Source organism: Bubalus kerabau, chromosome 1 (genome assembly GCF_029407905.1).
Source record: "Bubalus kerabau isolate K-KA32 ecotype Philippines breed swamp buffalo chromosome 1, PCC_UOA_SB_1v2, whole genome shotgun sequence".
NCBI lineage: Eukaryota > Metazoa > Chordata > Mammalia > Artiodactyla > Bovidae > Bubalus > Bubalus kerabau.
The window spans coordinates 62,978,710-63,002,152 of record NC_073624.1 but is presented as its reverse complement, the minus strand read 5'-3'; the positions used below and the strand labels follow the sequence as shown (position 1 = coordinate 63,002,152).

The following is a 23,443-nucleotide window of genomic DNA, read 5'->3' as shown; positions in this document are numbered from 1 at the left end:
TCAAACTTGGGTCTCATGCATTGCAGGCGGATGCTTTACCGTCGAGCTACTAGGGAAGCCCTCAGGTTTCCATTACTTAAGGATTAAAACTGATCAAATGTGTTCAGGGAAAAACACTGAAAAATTTCAGGCTTGTTAGTCATCAGTTGCTTTTTCACAAATTCACGATACTACTGTCAAAATTAAAACATATATCAAAAACACAAGCATTGGCACACTGCTATTAATTAAAATCCTGAATGCATTTGTATTTCATTATTTTTCCTAGGACAAGAGAAGTTTGAAAAGCTGCCATGGGCTGAGAAGTACATAGTGATACAGAGATAACATTTATTAGGCAGAACAACTATATACACTCCTTTTGACCATGAGTGTAGAAAATCCAGCCTGAAATTTCAAGGGAATCTAGCTTTTGCTAAGGGTGGTTACAGGAAATCAAGACAAGTGATTGGTATTTATCTTCCCCAACTATTTTCTGATTTTCTTTATATTATTTTCATAGTCATTAAACATACTATATTTAGTGGCTTCCAAAGACTCAGGTTTATTTTTTCATAGCTCTAACTGTAACAGAAAAAAATATTTTCTCAAACATTTAGAAAACTTTATTGAGTTTTACTGAACTGATTTTGGCCTCATGCCAAACTATGATTTATGGATGATTTTCTACCTGAATAAAGAAATAAATAAAATGATTGGGGTAGAGCTAAAAATGTATGTGTGTGTGAGAGAGAGAAAAAGAGAGAGAGATTGTGAGATTAGCCTGTCAGACAGTTTATCTGACAAACTGTCTATATCATTCAAGACAATTCAAGTTGATAATACGCCATATGGTAAATGTATAAGGAGCATCCTCCAAGTATTAATATATACTTGCCCTGCGATGTTACAGAGCTTTCCAGCTTTTTAAATGGATTGGCACATATATTAATGACAACCTACTACTTGCAAAATATAATACCAGTCTGATATAACCTGGTACTGCATTAGGTTACTAAAAGTGTCTTTTTGTTTCTGAGTGTCTGAGAGCCTGAAAGACTCCTTTTTGCACCTCCAAACTCAATCACTAAAAAGTACTTATCACTATCTTGGCATGTCTGTAAACCACTCTTGGTCACAAACTTACTGGGAAATGTTGAAACTGAATAGAACAAGCCTATGGAATCAAACAAAAATGAATTTGAGTTCTGTCTCTCTTTTTTTTCATCTTCTTATTTTTTATTTATTTTATTTTTAATATAAATTTATTTATTTTAATTGGATGTTAATTACTTTAAAATATTGTACTGGTTTTGCCATATGTCAACATGAATCTGCCACAGGTATACACGTATTCCCCATCCTGAACCCCTCTCCCTCCTCCATCTCCGTTTCATCCCTCTGGGTCATCTCAGTGTACCAGCCCCAAGCACCCAGTATCATGCATCTAACCTGGACTGGCAATTCGTTTCATATATGATATTATACATGTTTCAATGCCATTCTCCCAAATCATCCCACCCTCTCCCTCTCCCACAGAGTCCAAAAGACTGTTCTATACATCTGTGTCTCTTTTGCTGTCTTGCATATGGAGGTTTATCATTGCCATCATTCTAAATTCCATATATATGCATTAGTATACTGTATTGGTGTTTTTCTTTATGGATTACTTCACTCTGTATAATAGGCTCGAGTTTCATTCACCTCATTAGAACTGATTCAAATGTATTCTTATTAATGACTGAGTAATACTCCATTGTATATATGTACCACAGCTTTCTTATCCATTCATCTGCTGATGGACATCTAGGTTGCTTCCATGTCCTGGCTATTATAAACAGTGCTGCGATGAACATTGGGGTACACGTGTCTCTTTCAATTCTGGTTTCCTCAGTGTGTATGCCCAGCAGTGGGATTGCTGGGTCATAAGGCAGTTCTATTTCCAGTTTTTTTAAGGAACCTCCACACTGTTCTCCATAGTGGCTGTACTAGTTTACATTCCCACCAACAGTGTAAGAGGGTTCCCTTTTCTCCACACCCTCTCCAGCATTTATTACTTGTAGATTTTTGGATCACAGCCATTCTGACTGGCATGAAATGGTACTTCATTGTGGTTTTGATTTTCATGTCTCTGATAATGAGTGATGTTGAGCATCTGTTCATGTGTTTGTTAGCCATCTGTATGTCTTTTTTGGAGAAATGTCTGTTTAGATCTTTGGCCCATTTTTGATTGGGTCATTTATTTTTGTGGAATTGAGCTGCAGGAGTTGCTTGTATATTTTTGAGATGAGTTGTTTGTCAGTTGCTTCATTTGCTATTATTTTCTCCCATTCTGATGGCGTCTTTTCACCTTGCTTATAGTTTCCATTCTGGTACAGAAGCTTTTAAGTTTAATTAGGTCCTATTTGTTTCTTCTTGCTTTTATTTCCAATATTCTGGGAGGTGGGTAATAGAGGATCCTGCTGTGATGTATGTTGGAGAGTGTTCTGCCTATGTTCTCCTCGAGGAGTTTTATAGTTTCTGGTCTTAGGTTTAGATCTTTAATCCATTTTGAGTTTATTTTTGTGTATGGTGTAGAAAGTGTTCTAGTTTCATTCTTTTCCAAGTGGTTGACCAGTTTTCTCAGCACCACCTGTTAAAGAGATTGTCTTTAATCCATTGTATATTCTTGCCTCCTTTGTCAAAGATAAGGTGTCCATAGGTGCATGAATTTATCTCTGGGCTTTCTATTTTGTTCTATTGATCTAAATTTCTGTCTTTATGCCAGTACCATACTGTCTTGATGACTGTGGATTTGTAGAAGAGCTTGAAGTCAGTCAGGTTGATTTCTCCAGTTCCATTCTTCTTTCTCAAGATAGCTTTGGCTATTCAAGGTTTTTGTATTTCCATCCAAATTGTGAAATTATTTGTTCTAGCTCTGTGAAAAATACCGTTGGTAGCTTGATAGGGATTGCATTGAATCTATAAATTGCTTTGGGTAGTATACTCATTTTCACTATGTTGATTCTTCTGATCCATGAACATGGTGTATTTCTTCATCTATTAGTGTCCTCTTTGATTTCTTTCACCAGTGTTTTATAGTTTTCTATATATAGGTCTTTAGTTTCTTTAGGTAGATATATTCCTAAGTATTTTATTCTTTTCATTACAATGGTGAACAGAATTGTTTCCTTCATTTCTCTTTCTATTTTCTCATTTTTAGTGTATAGGAATGCAAGGGATTTCTGTGGGTTGATTTTATATCCTGCAATTTTACTATATTCATTGATTAGTTCTAGTAATATTCTGGTGGAGTCTTTACAGCTTTCTATGTAGAGGATCATGTCATCTGCAAACAGAGAGAGTCTTCTTCTTTTCCAATTTGGATTCCTTTTATTTCTTTTTCTGCTCTGATTGCTGTGGCCAAAACTTCCAGAACTATGTTGAATAGTAATGGTGAAAGTGGGCACCTTTGTCTTGTTCCTGACGTTAGGGGAAATGCTTTCAATTTTTCACCATTGAGGATAATGTTTGCTGTGGGTTTGTCATATATAGCTTTTATTATGTTGAGGTATGTTCCTTCTATTCCTGCTTTCTGGAGAGTTTTTATCATAAATGGATGTTGAATTTTGTCAAAATCTTTCTCTGCATCTACTGAGATAATCATATGGCTTTTATTTTTCAATTATTTAAGGTGATGTATTACATTGATTGATTTGCGGATATTGAAGAATCCTTGCATCCCTGGGATAAAGCCTACTTGGGCATGGTGTGTGATCTCTTTAATGTGCTGTTGGATTCTGTTTGCTAGAATTTTGTTAAGGATTTTTGTATTTATGTTCATCAGTGATATTGGCCTGTAGTTTTCTTTTTTTGTGGCATCTTTGTCAGGTTTTGGTATTAGGGTGATGGTGGCCTCATAGAATGAGTTTGGAAGTTTACCATCCTCTGCAATTCTCTGGAAGAGTTTGAGCAGGATAGGTGTTAGCTCTTCTCTAAATTTTTGGTAGAATTCAGCAGTGAAGCCATCCGGAACTGGGCTTTTGTTTGCTGAAGATTTCTCATTACAGTTTCAATTTCCATGCTTGTGATGGGTCTGTTAAGATTTTCTATTTCTTCCTGGTCCAGTTTTGGAAAGTTGTACTTTTCTAAGAATTTATCCATTTCTTCCACGTTTTCCATTTTATTGGCATATAATTGCTGATAGTAGTCTCTTATGATCCTTTGTATTTCTGTGTTGTCTGTTGTGATCTCTCCATTTTCATTTCTAATTTTATTGATTCATTTTTCTCCCTTTGTTTCTTGATGAGTCTGGCTAATGGTTTGTCAATTATATTTATCTTTTCAAAGAACCAGCTTTTGGCTTTGTTGACTTTTGCTATGGTCTCTTTTCTTTCTTTTGCATTTATTTCTGCCCTAATTTTTAAGATTTCTTTCCTTCTACTTACCCTGGAGTTCTTCATTTCTTCCTTTTCTAGTTGCTTTAGGTGTAGAGTTAGGTTTTTTATTTGACTTTTTTCTTGTTTCTTGAGGTATGCCTGTATTGCTATGAACTTTCCCCTTAGCACTGCTTTTACAGTGCCCCACACGTTTTGGGTTGTTGTGTTTTCATTTTCATTTATTTCTATGCATATTTTGATTTCTTTTTTGATTTCTTCTGTGATTTGTAGGTTATTCAGCAGCATGTTGTTCAGCCTCCATATGTTGGAATTTTTAATAGTTTTTCTCCTGTAATTGAGATACAATCTTACTGCATTGTGGTCAGAAAAGATGCTTGGAATGATTTCAATTTTTTTGAATTTACCAAGGCTAGATTTATGGCCCAGGATGTGATCTATCCTGGAGAAGGTTCCGTGTGCACTTGAGAAAAAGGTGAAATTCATTTTTGGGAGGTGAAATGTCCTATAGATATCCATTAGGTCTAACTGGTCTATTGTATCATTTAAAGTTTGTGTTTCCTTGTTAATTTTCTGTTTAGTTGATTTATCCATAGGTGTGAGTAGGGTATTAAAGTCTCCCACTATTATTATGTTATTGTTAATTTCCCCTTTCATACTTGTTAGCATTTTTCTTACATATTGCGGTGCTCCTATGTTGGGTGCATATATATTTATAATTGTTATATCTTCTTCTTGGATTGATCCTTTGATCATTATGTAGTATCCTTCTTTGTCTCTTTTCACAGCCTTTGTTTTAAGGTCTATTTTATCTGGTATGAGTATTGCTACTCCTGCTTTCTTTTGGTCTCTATTTGCATGGAAAATCTTTTTCCAGCCCTTCATTTTCAGTCTGTATGTGTCCCCTGTTTTGAGGTGGGTCTCTTGTAGACAACATACATAGGGGTCTTGTTTTTGTGTCCATTCAGCCAGTCTTTGTCTTTTGGCTGGGGCATTCAACCCATTTACGTTTAAGGTAATTATTTATAAGTATGATCCCATTGCCATTTGCTTTAATGTTTTGGGTTTGAGTTTATACACCCTTTTTGTGTTTTCTGTCTACAGAATCTCCTTTAGCATTTGTTGGAGATCTGGCTTGGTGGTGCTGAATTCGCTCAGCTTTTGCTTGCCTGTAAAGCTTTTGATTTCTCCTTCATATTTGAATGAGATTCTTGCTGGGTACGGTAAACTGGGCTGTAGGTTATTTTCTTTCATCACTTTAAGTATGTCTTGCCATTCCCTCCTGGCCTGAAGAGTTTCTATTGAAAGATCAACTGTTATCCTTATGGGAATCCCCTTGTGTTTTATATGTTGTTTTTCCCTTGCTGCTTTTAATATTTGTTCTTTGTGTTTTATCTTTGTTAATTTGATCAATATGTGTTTTGCTTGGGTTTATCCTCTTTGGGGCTCTCTAGGTTTCTTGGACTTGAGTGATTATTTCCTTCCCCATTTTAGGGAAGTTTTCAACTATTATCTCCTCAAGTATTTTCTCATGGTCTTTTTGTGTGTGTGTGTTTTCTTCTTCTGGGACGCCTATGATTCGAATGTTGTAGTGTTTAATATTGTCCTGGAGGTCTCTGAGATTGCCCTCATTTCTTTTAATTCGTTTTTTTTTTTCCTCTCTGATTCATTTATTTCTACCATTCTATCTTCTAATTCACTAATCCTATCTTCTGCCTCTGTTTTTCTACTATTTGTTGCCTCCAGAGTGTTTTGATCTCATTTATTGCATTACTACTACTAGTAAGTCACTTTAGTCGTGTCTGACTCTGTGTTACCCCATTTATTGCATTATTCTTTATATATTGACTCATTTTTATTTCTTCTAGGTCCTTGTTAAACCTTTCTTGCATCTTCTCAATCCTTGTCTCCAGGCTATTTATCTGTGATTCCATTTTGATTTCAAGATTTGGGATCATTTTCACTATCATTATTCAGAATTCTTTATCAGGTAGATTCCCTATCATTTCCTCTTTTGTTTGGTTTGGTGGGCATTTATCCTGTTCTTTAACCTGTTGGGTATTCCTCTGTCTCTTCATCTTGTTTATATTGCTGAGTTTGGGGTGTCCTTTCTGTATTCTGGCAGTTTGTGGAGTTCTCTTTATTGTGGAGTTTCCTCGCTATGGGTGGGGTTGTATAGGCGGCTTGTCATGGTTTCTTGGATAGGGAAGCTTGTGTCGGTGTTCTGGTGGGTGGAGCTGGATTTCTTCTCTCTGGAGTGCAATGAAGTGTCCAGTAATGAGTTATGAGATGTCAATGGTTTTGGAGTAACTTTGGGCATCCTGTATATTAGAGTTCATGGCTGTGTTCCTGTGTTGCTGGAGAATTTGCATGGTATGTCTTGCTCTGGAACTTGTTGGACCTTGGGTGGTGCTTTGTTTCAGTGTAGGTATGGAGGCATTTGATGAGCTCCTGTCAATTACTGTTCCCTGGAGTCAGGAGTTCTCTGGTGTTCTCAGGGTTTGGACTTTAGCCTTCTGCTTCTGGTTTTCAGTCTTATTTTTACAGTAGTCTCAAGACTTTTCCTTCTATACAGCACCTTGGTAAAACATCTCCTTTTGAAGATAATGGGCTGCTTTTCTGGGTGCCTGATGCCCTCTGCCGGCATTCAGAAGTTGTTTGGTGGAATTTACTCAGCGTTTAAATGTTCTTTTGATGAATTTGTGGGGGAGAAAGTGGTCTCCCCATCCTATTCCTCTGCCATCTTAGGACTGCCTCCTCTGACTCTCTTAATAACAAATGGGATTCTGGAAATTTTACTGTAGCTCATTGAAGTTCACCTTTTTCACAAGATAAAATAATTAATGATACAGGATAGTTTGTTCTGTTTTCTTTTGATTTTGAACATTCAAATAGTATATGTAGACCCCTAGGATGATGCCTGGAACAGAAATGGTGGTTCTTATTAATTATCTAAATGATATTAAATTATATATATATATATATATATATATATATTTTTTTTTTTTTTTGCCTACCTTACTACAGCAGGCTGCTTTAGGTATCTGGAAGGAAAGTCTTACTCACAAATAAAAAGTGCCTGTGATAACTATCCCTGTGTAACTGTCCTTAATATCACCTGCAATAGTTGCAGAAATTGGGGTGTTTTGTGTTTAGAATTTTATGGACTTTAAGGTACTGGTTACAGTAAACATTATATAATGGAATAAGAATTTTCATAGAATTAATGCATGTTTAGTTTTCCCCTTTTCATTTATCCACTAAAATGCATCTTCTTTATTGTTTTTATATTTGAAAATGTAAGAAAAGGGCATGTATAAGTTAATCAAATGTGTCGAATAAATTGGGAGATAGTTGAAAAATATTATGTAAATTGGAACATTAACCATGTCATACACCATATTTTTCTAAGTTAATTTTATTATAAAATACGTATAATGAAAATTTATAAATATACACTATTGAGAGCATAGTATAAATAATACCAATGAACCCATCTTTCAGCTTCAACTATTATAAACATTATAGTATTTTTGTTTAGTTGATATCACTGTAATTTTTTTTAGTGCACAATTTTGAAACAAACAACAGAGAACTCTATGGCAACACTATGTGCTCCATTGTTTAACAGAGAAGGAATTTAAAGACATAATTCTAATGACATTATCACATTTTGCATATTTTAAAATTAACCAGGCACTTAAAAAATGCTTTTCTTGGTTAGGTTACTATGACTCTGAGGTCTACATGTTCAGTTGATGAATATGTATCTTACGTTATTTTAATCTAGAATAATATTCCCAAGCATTACTTTTTTCTATGCTTTTGGTATGCTGAAATAATTAGATTATTTTAATACACAATATGTCATTTTCTAAATTGAACAGCTGGATCCTTATGATGTTATTTAACGGGATCCTCTGAGTCCTATATTTCCTATAAAACGGTAGTTTATGTATAGACATCTGACTTTTAAATAGTTTTAAAACATACAACTTGAATTTTACCAGAAATCTTTTTAAATTACACTTTACATGCTTATAATCACACTCTATTCCTCAGTTCAGTTCAGTCGCTCAGTCATGTCCGACTCTTTGAGACCCTGTGGACTTTAGCACACCAGGTTTTCCTGTCCATCATCAACTCCCAGAGCTAACTCAAACTCATGTCCATTGAGTCAGTGATGCCATCCAACCATCTCATCCTCTGCCGCCCCCTTCTCCTCCTGCCTTCAATCTTTCCCAGCATCAGGGTCTTTTCAAATGAGTCAGTTCTTCACATCAGGTGGTCAAAGTATTGGAGTTTCAGCTTCAGCATCAGTCCTTCCAATGAATATTCAGGACTGATTTCCTTTAGGATGGACTCGTTGGATCTCCTTGCAGTCCAAGGGACTCTCAAGAGTCTTCTCCAACACAACAGTTCAAATGCATCAGATCTTCAGCACATAGCTTTATTTATAGTCCAACTCTCATATCCATATATGACTACTGGAAAAACCATAGCTTTGACTGGATAGACCTTTGGCAAAATAATGTCTCTTCTTTTAAATATGCTATCTAGTTTGGTAATAACTCTTCTTCCAAGGAGCAATCATCTTTTAATTTCATGGCTACAGTTACCATCTGCAATGATTTTGGAGCCACCAAAAAATAAAGCCTATCACTGTTTCCATTGCTTCCCCATCTGTTTTCCATTAAGTAATGGGACCAGATGCTATGATCTTAGTTCTCTGAGTGTTGAGTTTTAAGCCAACTTTGTCACTCTGCTATTTCACTTTCATCAAGAGGTGCTTTAGTTCTTCACTTTCTGCCATATGTATGGTGTCATCTGAATATCTGAGGTTATTGATTTTCTTCCAGCAATCTTTTTTTTTTAATTGGATGTTAATTACTTTACAATATTGTAATGGTTTTGCCAGATGTCAACATGAATCCACCACAGGTATACACGTGTTCCCCATCCTGAACCTCCCTCCCTCCTCCCTCCCCATACCATCCCTCTAGGTTATCCCAGCGCACCAGCCCCAAGCATCCAGTATCATGCATCAAACCTGGACTGGCGATTCATCTCACACATGATATTATACATGTTTCAATGCCATTCTCCCAAATCATCCCACCCTCGCCCCTTCCCACAGAGTCCAAAAGATCTCCCGGCAATCTTGATTTCAGTTTTTGCTTCATCCAGCCTGGCATTTCTCACATGCACTCTTCATATAAGTTAAATAAGCATGGTGACAATATACAGCCTTGACGTACTTCTTTCCCAATTTGGAACCAGTCTGTTGTTCCATGTACAGTTCTAACAGTTGCTTATTCCTTAGTACAATTAAATAAATTTATTTGATTTTCTTGTTTCTGTTATGATTATTCTTACTTACAACTGAATTATATGATTCTTTAAAAACAACAACAACAACAAAAACTCCTGTGCTCTACTTTGTTTTTGTTTTCCTAACAGTGTATGTGAATATATGCAATAATATAAATGAATTAATAATTAACATTACTCTCTGCACTCAATAGTTATACTTTCAATTAGACATTATAATATCTCAAAATAAGCTGGTTATCATTACATTATTATTTTTAGTTATATACTTATGCTATTACTTAGAATCTAAGGAACATAGTTCCAAAATGAACAGAGAATAGCTGATAAAGTACTAAATGTGATCTCACTGGGCTGCATTTTATTCTTAATCAAAGTTACCTAGATACAGTACACATATATGACTCAATATTTATTAGCTACATAGAATAAAATGTAACAGAAATATGCCATAAGATTTTTTTATTTATTACACTAGCATAGTGTGAGTGATTTTTTTTAAATCTAAAGACAAAAAAAAAAAACATTTTATTTGCCTAAAGACAAAAAGAAACAGTTTAATCTTAACGTCCCCCTTTTAATATATTTCTTTAAAAACAATAGAAAAATGTGCAAAGGACATAAAGCCAGGACATAAATAAATAGTCTCAAGAAGCCATATCATATCATTGTTTTGAATGTATTAAGCTTTTACAGAAACTCAAATATGAGAACAACTTTTTCTGAACATATATAGAAATGCTTTACAGTCTCCATGAGAAATACATATATTTTATTGAAATAAACTTTCAAATATTTGTTACACTTAAGTGAAAGATGAGGAGTGGAGGAGATCAAATTTGAGTATGCTTATAATGGAACATAAAAAGAAGGTTTTGATTTTTTAAATGGAAAACATGATTGACATAAAACAGCTAAATGTAAACACCATGACACTTCAGAAAGAAGTGAAAGGACAAATAATAAGTAGTAGAATAAGGAAGATGGGAACAAATCCAAGTTCCTCCTTTACTATTTTCCCTAATTATTAATTTCCCTCATATAACTCACTATGATTTTACTTGAATAAAAACAGAAATCTTTGTAGCAAGTTTTTAAATGCTTGCTTCACCTGCTGGTTCCGTAGAGTATAAATAAAGGGGTTCAAAATTGGGGCAACAGAGGTATTGAGAACCACGACTCCCTTCATTAAGGAGATCCTCTGTTTGGCTGAGGGTTTCACATACATAAAGATGCAGCTGCCATATGAGAGGGAGATGACAATCATGTGAGAAGAACAAGTGGAAAAAGCCTTTTTTCTCTGGTTGGCAGAAGGAATTTTTATTATTGTCAGGGCAATATATGTGTATGATAGAATCACTAATACCAAAGTGATCAGTAGAGTCATCAGGGCTAGGATGAAACTCAGCATTTCAAACAAATGTGTATCTGTGCAGGAGATTTGCAGGAGAGGAGCAGTGTCACAGTAGAAATGATCGATGACATTGGAGTTACAGAAATCCAAGGTTAAGCCTAAAATGAGTCCTGGAAAAATGATGAGGAAACCAGCCATCCAAGAGCTAAGGACCAGCTGGATACAGATTTTGTTGCTCATGATGGTTGTATAATGCAAGGGTTTACAGATGGCAACATAACGATCATAGGACATGGCGGCCAGGAGATAAAATTCAGATGCACCAAGAAGGAAAACAAAAAATAACTGAGCTGCACAACAGTTATAGGTAATGGTTTTGTCACCAGTTGCCATGCTAGCAAGCAATTTGGGAATACAGACTGTTGTATAGGAAATTTCTAAGAAGGAAAAATTTCGAAGAAAGAAATACATAGGAGTCTTGAGATGAGAATCAAGCAAAGTGAGGGTAATGATAGTCAAGTTGCCTGAGATGCTTAACAAATAGGTGAGAAGCAGGAAGATAAATAGCACAATCTTCAATTTGGGGTCCTCTGTCAATCCTACTAAGATAAACACTGTCACTGATGTATGGTTTTCCATTATTGCCTCCTGATCTGCTTCTGGTCCGGTGAAAATATTGAGAAAAAAATTATGCAAAAGGACCAGAAAACATGAACATGACAATGTCAGAACATTAGTAATTGCTAAAGGAGTACTTTTTGGATATGATTACTTTGGATAAGATAAACTAGCGAAAGCTGTTACTTTTCTTTTGAGTACAAGCAAATATGTTGTACAAATTTGATGAAATAAAAAAGTACCTTATGTCACTTTTATATTCTGGTTTAGTTATATTTATGATAATGAAGTGAAGAGATGAATATGTATGTGAAAAAATTTGATTTTTTCTTAATATGTAAGTATGAACACATCATATTACTTACACTCAGTCTTGCTGATGATTTCATAAATAGCATTGCCTTAAGAAGCTGACAGTGGGAGCAACAGAGAAGCAAGAAGCAAATGGTATATAAATGTGTGTGATGGTTGAAAACAGAAACCCAGCTTTAGGCTTAAGATACATAATGGAAATAATTCAGTATAATAATGTTCATATCTCTTCAGTTTGGCCTTTTACCAATCTACTCAACTAACTAAAACTATTTCCTACAGTTCTTTCTGATTTGTTTTGTAAATTAGTGTAATGTATTTTGTCCCTATTTTGACTACCTCTCTTTTTCTGTCACTCTTCTCTTTTACCATGGCCTATTCCAATATTAAACTTATCTGATTACATAGAGAACCTGACTTGAACAAAATCAATCAGATTTAATGTTTCTTCAGATTATAGTTCTGAAAATGGGAAGAGAATAATAAAGCAATATGCAAAATTAGTAAGGGTTCAGCATGAGGGAAAATGAAATATGGTAGAAGAATAAAAGGAAGAGAAAAGGGAGAATAGAGGCAAAGCAGAAAGGGAAGATAGTAAAGACAAAGACTTACCATTAAGTTTGAATTTCTCTTCAGATAAGAATTCTATTTACCTCTTGGCTTTTAAACTGATCTATAGATCAAGGCGGCAAATATGTAATTTATCTTTACTGAGGTGAATAAAAAAGAGAAGCTCTAGTAAATTTTACTCTAATGATCTGTGTCTGAGCAAGGTTTCAGACACTTACAGGTAATACTGACTGCCCTGAAAATATGGTAAATCAAAAGTCAAGCCACATGAAATGAAGTTGATTATGTGGCTGAGAATTTTATAAGCTCGTACTAAGTTAAATGTCATGGATCCTCCTAGGTATAAACATATCATCCCTTGAGAGGATGACTTCATTATCAGTTATGTTTTGATGACTTCATTATCATTTATGCTTCTTTAGTGACTTCACCATCAATAACACACATTAATTAACCAATTTTTATAGGTCTATGGAGAATGCACTCTTGTACACTGTAAAGGTATATGACACTGTCTAAGAGAATTGCAGTTTACCAATGTTTTGAGGGATGCTGGGAGGGATTGGGGGCAGGAGGAGAAAGGGACGACAGTGGATGAGATGGCTGGATGGCATCACCGACTCGACGGACATGAGTTTGAGTGAACTCTGGGATTTGGTGATGGACAGGGAGGCCTGGCATGCTGCAATTCATGGGGTTGCAAAGAGTCAGACACGACTGAGAGACTGAACTGAATGTTTTGAGGAGACAGGATGCATGTGTGCATGTAGCAGTATACAATGCCCCATGAACTTAAGGATAAATAAGACTCAAGTTTACTATATGGCATTGGAGACTAGGAGAGAAGATTTCTCTGGGGCTTGGGACTGTTGGGGAGATGAACAAGAGAGAATGTTTAAAGAGAGGATGGATCCTCAGTTGGGCATTGGAGACAGAGTAGGAAGTAGAATAAAGCCTTTTATGTAGGATAAATAGTGTCAACAAAGCTACATAAGAATGAAAACTCATGAATTAATAAAAATTTACCAGAGACATTATGAAATATAAAGTTTTAGATTCTGTCTTTTAGTATCAAAATATAATAACATCTTCCTAGTATTTGCACACATTTTCCCAAATCTAAGGGATAATTTCTGAGGAAACTAACTGTATTGTAATGGAAATAGTCACTTGAGTCAGAAACAGATCTATCATCCCGAGTCAGAATTAAATTGGACCTAGCTTTCCTATTGCTCCATAATACTCAATATACACTGAAACAGTGTTTATATATATTATATAAATAAAATATATAGAAAATTTATTAATCTTATTTGTATTTACATTAAAAACTGAAAGGAAATTCGCTCCTTTAAAAATCATGATAAAACTTATTTTATTTTATTTTTTTATTTTATTTTATTTTTAAACTTTACATAATTGTATTAGTTTTGCAAAATATCAAAATGAATCCGCCACAGGTATACATTTGTTCCCCATCCTGAACCCTCCTCCCTCCTCCCTCCCCATACCATCCCTCTGGGTCGTCCCAGTGCACCAGCCCCAAGCATCAAGTATCGTGCATCGAACCTGGACTGGCAACTCATTTCATACATGCTATTTTACATGTTTCAATGCCATTCTCCCAAATCTTCCCACCCTCTCCCTCTCCCACAGAGTCCATAAGACTGTTCTATACATCAATGTCTCTTGCTGTCTCGTACACAGGGTTATTGTTACCATCTTTCTAAATTCCATAAAATGGTGATATTTAATAAATCAATTTCAGGCCACCTACAATTAAAATAAAATCTGAAGAATTAAATTTAAATTTATTAACATTAAGCAAGCTTAGAATTTTTTATTTATTTTCAATAATATGTGGATTTATATATCAGTTTGCAAAATACACTGAAACTTACAAACTGTTACCTTCCAGTTCAGTTCAGTTCAGTCACTCAGTCGTGTCCGACTCCTTGTGACCCCATTAATCACAGCACGCCAGGCCTCTCTGTCCATCACCAACTCCCAGAGTCCACCCAAACTCATGTGCATTGAGTCGATAATGCCACTCAGCCATCTCATCCTCTGTCATCTCCTTCTCTTCCTACCCCCAAATCCCTCCCAGCATCAAGGTCTTTTCCAATGAGTCAACTCTTCACATGAGGTGGCTGAAGATTGGAGTTTCAGCCTCAGCATCAGTCCTTCCAATAAACACCCAGGACTGGTTTCCTTTAGGATGGACTGGTTGGATCTCCTTGCAGCACAAGGGACTCTCAAGAGCCTTGCCCAGCACCACAGTTCAAAAGCATCAATTCTTCAGTGCTCAGCTTTCTTCACAGTCAACTCTCACATCCATACATGACCACTGGAAAAGCCATAGCCGTGAATAGACAGACCTTTGATGGCAAAGTAATATCTCTGCTTTTTCATATGCTATCTAGGTTGGTCATAACTTTCCCTCCAAGGAGTAAGCATCTTTTAATTTCATGGCTGAAATCACCATCTGCAGAGATTTTGGAGCCCAAAAAATAAAGTCTGACACTGTTTCCACTATTTCCCCATCTATTTGCCATTGGACCAGATGCCATGATCTTAGTTTTTGAATGCTGAGCTTTAAGCCAACTTTTTCACTCTCTTCTTTCACTTTTATCAAGAGGCTCTTTAGTTCCTCTTCACTTTCTGCCATAAGGGTGGTGTCATCTGCATATCTGAGGTTATTGATATTTCTCCCAGCAATCTTGATTCCCGGTTGTGTTTCTTCCAGCCCAGCATTTCTCATAAAGGTAAATAAATAGAATTACTTAGGTAAAAAAAAATGGGCTGTTAATGTTCACATTCCTTATATTTCTGTTGAAGAATGAAGCACTCAGATTTTTTTTTTTCTTCCATGGTGTCACAGTGAAATAGGTAATTTTTAAAACTCAGAATGGGAGAAAATAATAGCAAATGAAGCAACTGACAAACAACTAATCTCAAAAATATACAAGCAACTCCTACAGCTCAATTCCAGAAAAATAAATGACCAAATCAAAAAATGGGCCAAAGAACTAAACAGACATTTCTCCAAAGACATACAGATGGCTAACAAACACATGAAAAGATGCTCAACATCACTCATTATCAGAGAAATGCAAATCAAAACCACAGTGAGGTACCATTTTACACCAGTCAGAATGGCTGCAATCCAAAAGTCTACGAGCAATAAATGCTGGAGAGGGTGTGGAGGAAAGGGAACCCTCTTACACTGTTGGTGGGAATGCATACTAGTACAGCCACTATGTAGAACAGTGTGGAGATTCCTTAAAAAACTGGAAATAGAACTACCTTATGACCCAGCAATCCCACTGCTGGACATACAGACTGAGGATACCAGAATTGAAAGAGACACGTGTACCCCAACGTTCATCGCAGCACTGTTTATAATAACCAGGACATGGAAGCCACCTAGTTGTCAATCAGCAGATGAATGGATCAGAAAGGGGTGGTACATATACACAATGGAGTATTACTCAGCCATTAAAAACAATATATTTGAACCAGTTCTAATGAGGTGGATGAAACTGGAGCCGATTATACAGAGTGAAGTAAGCCAGAATGAAAAACAGCAATACAGTATACTAACGCATATATATGGAATTTAGAAAGATGATAACAATAACCCTGTATATGAGACAGCAAAAAAGACACTGATGTATAGAATAGTCTTTTGGACTCTGTAGGAGAGGGAGAGGGTGGGATGACTTTGGAGAATGGCATTGAAACATGTATAATATCATATGTGAAACAAGTCGCTAGTCCAGGTTCGATGCACGATACTGGATGCTTGGGGCTGGTGCACTGGGACGACCCAGAGGGCTGGTAAGGGGAGGGAGGAGGGAGGAGGGTTCAGGATGGGGAACACGTGTATACCTGTGGCGGATTCATGTTGATATTTTGCAAAACCAATATAATATTGTAAAGTTAAAAAATCAAATAAATAAAATAAATTTAACACATGTAGACATTTTGTGATTAGCCATTTGTAGCTCTGATCAGCAATTTATAGACTATCCAAATATCACCTTTATTCTTTATATTCACAATATTTAAGTTAATAATAATACAGCATAGCACTATAATTAAACAACTGTTTATCCCAGCAAGTGATTAGGGTTGTTTATTTCCAGGAAATATCCTAAAGAGTAAAAAAATTTCTCCAAGACATTCAGATTCAAAGGCATAGTTTCCCTGTGGATCTTTGGTTTGTTAGTAAACAATAAACCAAAGAGATGTCAATATGGATACAGACTTTTTTCCTATCTCCTTTAACTACATTCTCAGGAGTTTCTCAACAAAATACACTGTATTGAAGTCACCATGCACTCTTTTTACCTTCATCTATTTAGAAATTTATTCATTCCTTCCTTGAATACATATTTGACATGTGCTTGAAATGTGTCAAGCATGCTTCTATGTAATGAGCATAAAACTGTAATCAAGATACATAAATATAAATGTGAGTATATGAAGGGTTAAGAATTAGGTTCAGAGCACACCTGGAAGATTTCCAGTTTTAATTCAACACATAAAGATCTGAGAAGTCATCACTCATGTCTCTATTACCAGAAAAAGCAGAAAAAAATTGAAGATCAATGGCTTTCTTGTACCTATTAGAGAACTGAGGTAGCAAGGCAAACCACCACAGCAAAATCAGGAGAAACAGGCCCACCTAGAGAGAGGGAGCCAAGACCTGCTTATTTGGAGTCAAAGCCATAAGCTGACAGGAATGCTTTAGTTCTTCAAATTGATAAATTTATATATGCTGAATGTCTACAGGGGAATGCCTGTGGGGTAGTGCGAAAAGTGAGAAACTCCTAGAAGCTGTATTCTTAGGCAGCAGAGCAGGATTGCTGTGGGTTTTACTTCTAGGACTCCACCAAATTCTCAGAGTGAAAAGCCAGGGATGATCCCCTTTTGATTCTAGAGTGGAACAGAGATGAGTTATCACGAAATGTTACCAGAGCATTTCCATATATAAAGGTCTACTCTCCACAGCACAAGACTACCAGAAGACTATCACACCTGATGAAAGGGCATCTCTCACACTCTAGCCCCGAACACCCTTGTCCTGCCTAAAAGTGGAAAACAGTTGGATCACCAGAGACACTGTGATGATGATAGCCCTATAAAATAGGCCTAATACAATCAGATTTCATTATAAAGTTATAGAATGCTTACCCTCTCCCACAGCTTGATACAACATCAACAGAGCTCTGGTACAACTGAATTACAGCTGAAAGAGTGCAAGATGCAGACACTTTCTGAAGAGGAGTGCTTAAGAAAACCCCAAATCAACAAGAGATTCACAATAAAGAATGCTAGAGGAATTCGACCCTGCTAGCACCAATTGCCATAGCAACCACTAAATAAAACCTACTTCTAGCAAGATCAACAGAATACCTCACATTAAAGGCCTATTTACCTTAGTTCCTGTTACTAGACAGATCATTTCCTGCCTTCAACACAAAATTACAAATCATACCAAAAGGAGAAAAAAACTACAGATGGAAGTGGGAAGGCAATTACCAAAAACAGAATCACAGAACTGATGTTAAAATTAATATGTTAAAGGCTATAATGGAAAATCTAGATAAACATGAAGAGCTCCATGAAAATATAACCAGAGAGAAGAAAACTCTAAGAAAGAATCAAAACAAAATGTCAGTATTGAAAAAAGTAGAGTGAAAAGAGGGCTTCCCAGGTGACACTAGTGGTAAAGACCCCACCTGCCAATGCAGGAGACATAAGAGACATGGGTTCAATCCCTGGGTCGAGAGCCCCTGGAGGAGGGCAGAGCAACCCACGCCGTATTCTTGCCTGGATTAGAGGAACCTGGCAGGCTATGGTCCAAAGTGTTGCAAAGAATCAGACACGAATGAAGTGACTTAACAAACACATACATACATAGTGAAAATAAAGAATGCCTTTTATGAACTCATTAGTAGACTGAACATTGCTATCGAGAGTAGCTAGACAAGCAGAGTTTCCAAAAGTGCGATAAGGCGAGAGAATGAGAAATGAGACACAAGAATCCAGAGAAAAGTAGGATCAGGGGACCAACATCACTCCAAGGTGAAGGTGCCGAAACTGAATCCAAGCCAGCTTTATTATACTTTCAGCCGTGAATGAAAGAATATGCGGGGAGTTAAAATATAACTCATGTGGCCTTCAGGGCCAAAGAACAAAATGATCATTAACCATTGAGTAATTAGGAAATAGTAATCAATAACAAATCAGTAACTAAGACTAATATTCTTATCTATAGATTTTCCACCAGATATGTAAAACATGTGACTCCACGATGCCAGTTGAGAAACAGTCTGGGGTCAGATTTCTGACCCTAGGATCATATCTGGTTTTCAAGATTATGAACTGCTCCCTCTGGACTTGTTCCAAAAGTCTCATGCTTTATAGCATCCAGTTTATCAATAATTATAAATTTATTTTGCAGCCCTTGCTGGGGCCTGCTTTTCTTTTATTCTTCCTGTCTCCTACACATAGCCAAGGAAAACTTTAGCAAGCTTGAAGACAGGTCAATAGAAAATCCCCAAGCTGAAATACAAAGAGAAAAAGGATAAAAACAGTCAAGCAAAAAGAAAAAAAAAAAAAGCCCAGCATCTAAGAAGTAATGGACAATTTCAAAACATGCAACACATGTTTTATTGGAAAACTAGGAGAACAAAGGAAAAACAGAGCCAGAGAAATATTTGAAGTGACAATGACTGAGAACTTTTCAACATTAATGTCAAACACAAAATCTCAGATCTAGAAATTTAAGACAAGACCAAACAGGATAAACACTTCTCACTTCTCCCTATGACACCCTCCAACAAAACTAACTAACTAAATAAAATTACACTTAGTCATAACATATTCAAACCACAAAAAAACTGGATGCAAAGAAAAATCTTGGAAAAAAAAGCCAGAAAAAAAAAATCTCTAAAGAGAAATTGAATAGGAGTTTAGTTTCTCATCAGAAACTGAAAGCAAGAACAGAGGAGTGAACTACTTAATTTTTTTAAAGAAATAAATACTCAGATAAAACATCCTTCAAAGGTGAAGAATAAACAAAAGCTTGCTGAGAGAAACTGCCATAGACTGGAATGTTTGTGTCACCTGGTCACAGAGTCGGACAGAATCTAGTGACTGAACAACAACAACAAAATTGATATGTTGAAACCGAATACCAAGTGGAATGATATTTGAAGTGGGGCTTAAACGTGATGCTTATAAGGAGAGACCCTCAGAAATGACACTAGTGCCCATTTAAAGAGGCCCTAGAGAGCATCCTTGATCTATTCTTCCATGTGAGGACATGATGGAAAGACTATTAAATCTATTAATATGTAGCAGGGACTCCTTGCCCTGTGCTGTGCTCAGTCGTGTCCAGGACTTTGTGACCTTGTGGGCTGTAGCCAACCAGGCTCCTCTGTCCGTGAAATTTTCCAAGCAAGAATACAGAAGTGAACTGCCATTTCCTGCTCTAGGGGATCTTCCTGACCCAGTGATCGAACCTGAGTCTCCTGCATCTCCTGCATTAGCAGGCGGAATCTTTACTATTGAGCCACCTGGGAAACCCCTTAGACACTGAATCTGCAGCACCCAGATCTTACACTTTTCAGCCTCTGGGATTTTGAGAAATACATGTTTGCTGTTCAAGCCACTCAATTTATAATATTTTGTTATAGCAGCTCAAGTGGGCTAAGAGAAATAAAAACAGAGAATCCATTTGCAACAGACTTGCCCTGTTAAACAAAGTTCTTCAGGAAAAAGGCAAATGATATATAGGTCAGAAACTCAGATATACATCAAGAAAAGGAGACTATTGAAGATAAGATAAAGTATAATTACCTTTGACTATTCCAATATTCTTGCCTGGAGAATTCCTTGGACAGAGGACCTGGATAGGCTACAGCACATGGGGCAGCAAAGAGTCGGACACCACTGAGCAACTAATCCTTTCACTTTTCACTTTCATTTTGCTAACCTATTGGTGCTAATAAGTAGCACCAATTCTCTTAGTTGAGTTTTAGTAAAATTAATTACAAATCCAACATCATTACTAAAAGTTTGAATGGTAAAAATCTGAGATCCAACTAAGATTACCTTCAAATTCCTGTCTGTTTCATTGTTCTCCCTGCTTCACTCCCTATTTTTTTCGTCTTTACTTTCATTTTCCCTCTTCTTTCCCTTCTTTTATTACTTCTTTATTTTTTTTTTTGCTTTATTCAACATTTTTAAAGAGAAACTCCAACAAGATTGTCAGTGAAATAATAGAAATTTATACAATGCCTTCCCTGAAGTTGGCTTAAGGCTCAACATTCAGAAAACTAAGATCATGGCACAGGTCCCATCACGTCATGGCAAATAGAATGGGAAATATTGGAAACAGTGGCCGACTTTATTTTTCTGGGTTCCAAAATCACTGCAGACGATGACTGCAGCCATGTAATTAAAAGACACTTACTCCTTGGAGGGAAAGTTATGACCAACCTAGACAGCATATTAAAAAGAAGAGACATTACTTTGCCAACCAAGGTCTGTCTTGTCAAGGCTATGGTTTTTCCAGTGGTCAAGTATGGATGTGAGAATTGGACTATAAAGAAACCTGAGTGCCCAAGAATTGATGCTTTTGAACTGTGATGTTGGAGAAGGCTCTTGAGAGTCCCTTGGACTGCAAGGAGATCCAACCAGTCCATCCTAAAGGAGATCGGTCCCGGGTGTTCATTGGGAAGACTGATGTTGAAGCGGAAACTCCAATACGTTGGCCACCTGATGAGAAGAGCTGACTCAGTGGAAAAGACCCTTATCCTGGGAAAGACTGAGGGCAGGAGGAGAAGGAGACCACAGAGGATGAGATAGTTGGATGGCATCATTGACTCAATGGACGTGAGTTTGAGTGAACTCCGGGAGTTGGTGATGGACAGGGAGGCCTGGCGTGCTGCAGGTCATGGGGTCGCAAAGAGTCGGACATGACTGAGTGACTGAACTGAACTGAACTGAACTGAATGGGTAACTTGAACATTTAATAATTTTGAAGAACCAATGGCTTCAAAGTTCCTGCATTTGAAGAACAGCATACATTTACATAATCAAAAGTCAGACTAATCCCAAGTATAACAAAAGACCTAAGCATCTCACGATCCAACTACTAAACACCAAAGATAATGAGAAAATATTTAATGTGGCTGGAAAAGAAAGACTAATTACATACTATGAACACTGGGGAACAATGGCATAAAAAATTTCTAACTTCTTCACAAACACTGGAGGCCAGAAAACAAAAGGGAATCTTTATAGTGTTCTGAAAGAAAAAAAAAAATTGTCAACCCAGAATTCTGTACAGTGAAACTACCCTTCAAAAATGAAGGGGAAATAAAGATATTTTCAGATAAAATAAAATTAAGAGTATTTTCCATTAACATGTTTGCTCTCCAAGAAGCTGTCAACAGTATAAATTATGTATGGGACTTTTCAACAGATGCCAAATTGGTTTATAACTGAAGTGTGTAACAGAGACTTGGTAGGGTATGAGAAAGACAAATATTATAGCAGTTTAAACAAACAAAAAAATTTATTTTTGTCCCTTTGAAATGTTCAGACTGGTAGGATGAAAATATTCAATGAAGACTTAGAGGTTCTAAGCTAATATCCCTGCAATGCTGTCAGGAAGCTGGATGAGTTCTATTAATATCTTGTTTATTCACCATTCCTACTGTAATTACTCATCATCAATGTGCCAAATAGCTAGCCATCACATCTGCATAGCAACAGTGAGATAGGCTAGAGAGGAGGAAAAGGGAGAACACTGTTTATCAAAGAATAATTCCTGGAATTTGCACAAAGTATCTTGATTTACATTCTTCAGACAGAATTTATTCACTGGGCCACAAGTTGCAAGGAAGTCTGGTGAGAGACATAAATAAATATTTCACTAACACAGAAGAAGTGGATAATGCTTACTTATTAGGAAATATCAATTTAAGACTGAATAAAAAATAACACAAACACTAATGAAAGGAAGCTTTTAGAATAGAGATGGAATTGCATACAGAACATGAAATGTCTAGAGAATTGATAATGGTGCATTCAGTATAAGGCACAACTCTTTTCTATGACAGGCTAAATTCTTACACTGACTTACATGGTCACTTTTTATTACCAATAAGAATGATTCGTTTTTTCCTTTTTCTGTTTCCAAAACATTATCTATGTATTTAGGATTTCAAAACATGAATGCGTGGGAGGGCAAACAGAGGAATCAAAACTGAATTCTCTGGAGGCATAGTTTAAAGTAACATAAAAAAAGAATATATATATATATATATATATATAATTATATCTTTTCAAATATTTAGTGCATAGAGAGAACTCTTGTATAACATATAAATTTGTGATCCTTTAGGAATGGGTTTCTTAGATTTCATATCCTCATAAGATTTCTTCATAATTATTAGTTATTTTCCTTTGGGGCACAGGAGTATAAATACTCCAAGGGATCAAGTGTTGAATAATTTTATATGGCATAGTAGGTAATACTTAGAAATATATTCAATGCATATATAAGCAAATTGTAATGGGCAAATGCAATACATTAGTCAAAAAATCTGAAAATAAGCTTTAATTACAAAGTATTTACATTTACAAATTTGCCAAAAATATATTATAAAAAAACAATCATTCACTGAGGGCTGGAGTGAGATCCAGAAAAGAATAAAATATCAGCATGCTCTGTTCAGTATGATGATAAAAAAATTAAATATTGAGGTAGAGATGACTTTTTCTGAATAAATCTGTGTATATATCTTCTCTCAAAAAATATTTGAGTTTTTAAGTGTTTTTGGCAGACTACTTGAGTCCAAACATGCTGAGGCCCAGCCCT

General features: G+C 36.1%; 1 protein-coding gene across 1 annotated transcript; it reads right to left on the bottom strand.

The window, feature by feature from the left end:
- Window positions 1-10,743: 10,743 nt before the first annotated feature.
- Window positions 10,744-11,679, bottom strand: LOC129641529 (olfactory receptor 6C74-like). The gene has a single exon (XM_055566222.1). It carries the CDS (start codon window positions 11,677-11,679, stop codon window positions 10,744-10,746), a length of 936 nt encoding a protein of 311 aa, XP_055422197.1.
- Window positions 11,680-23,443: the final 11,764 nt, after the last annotated feature.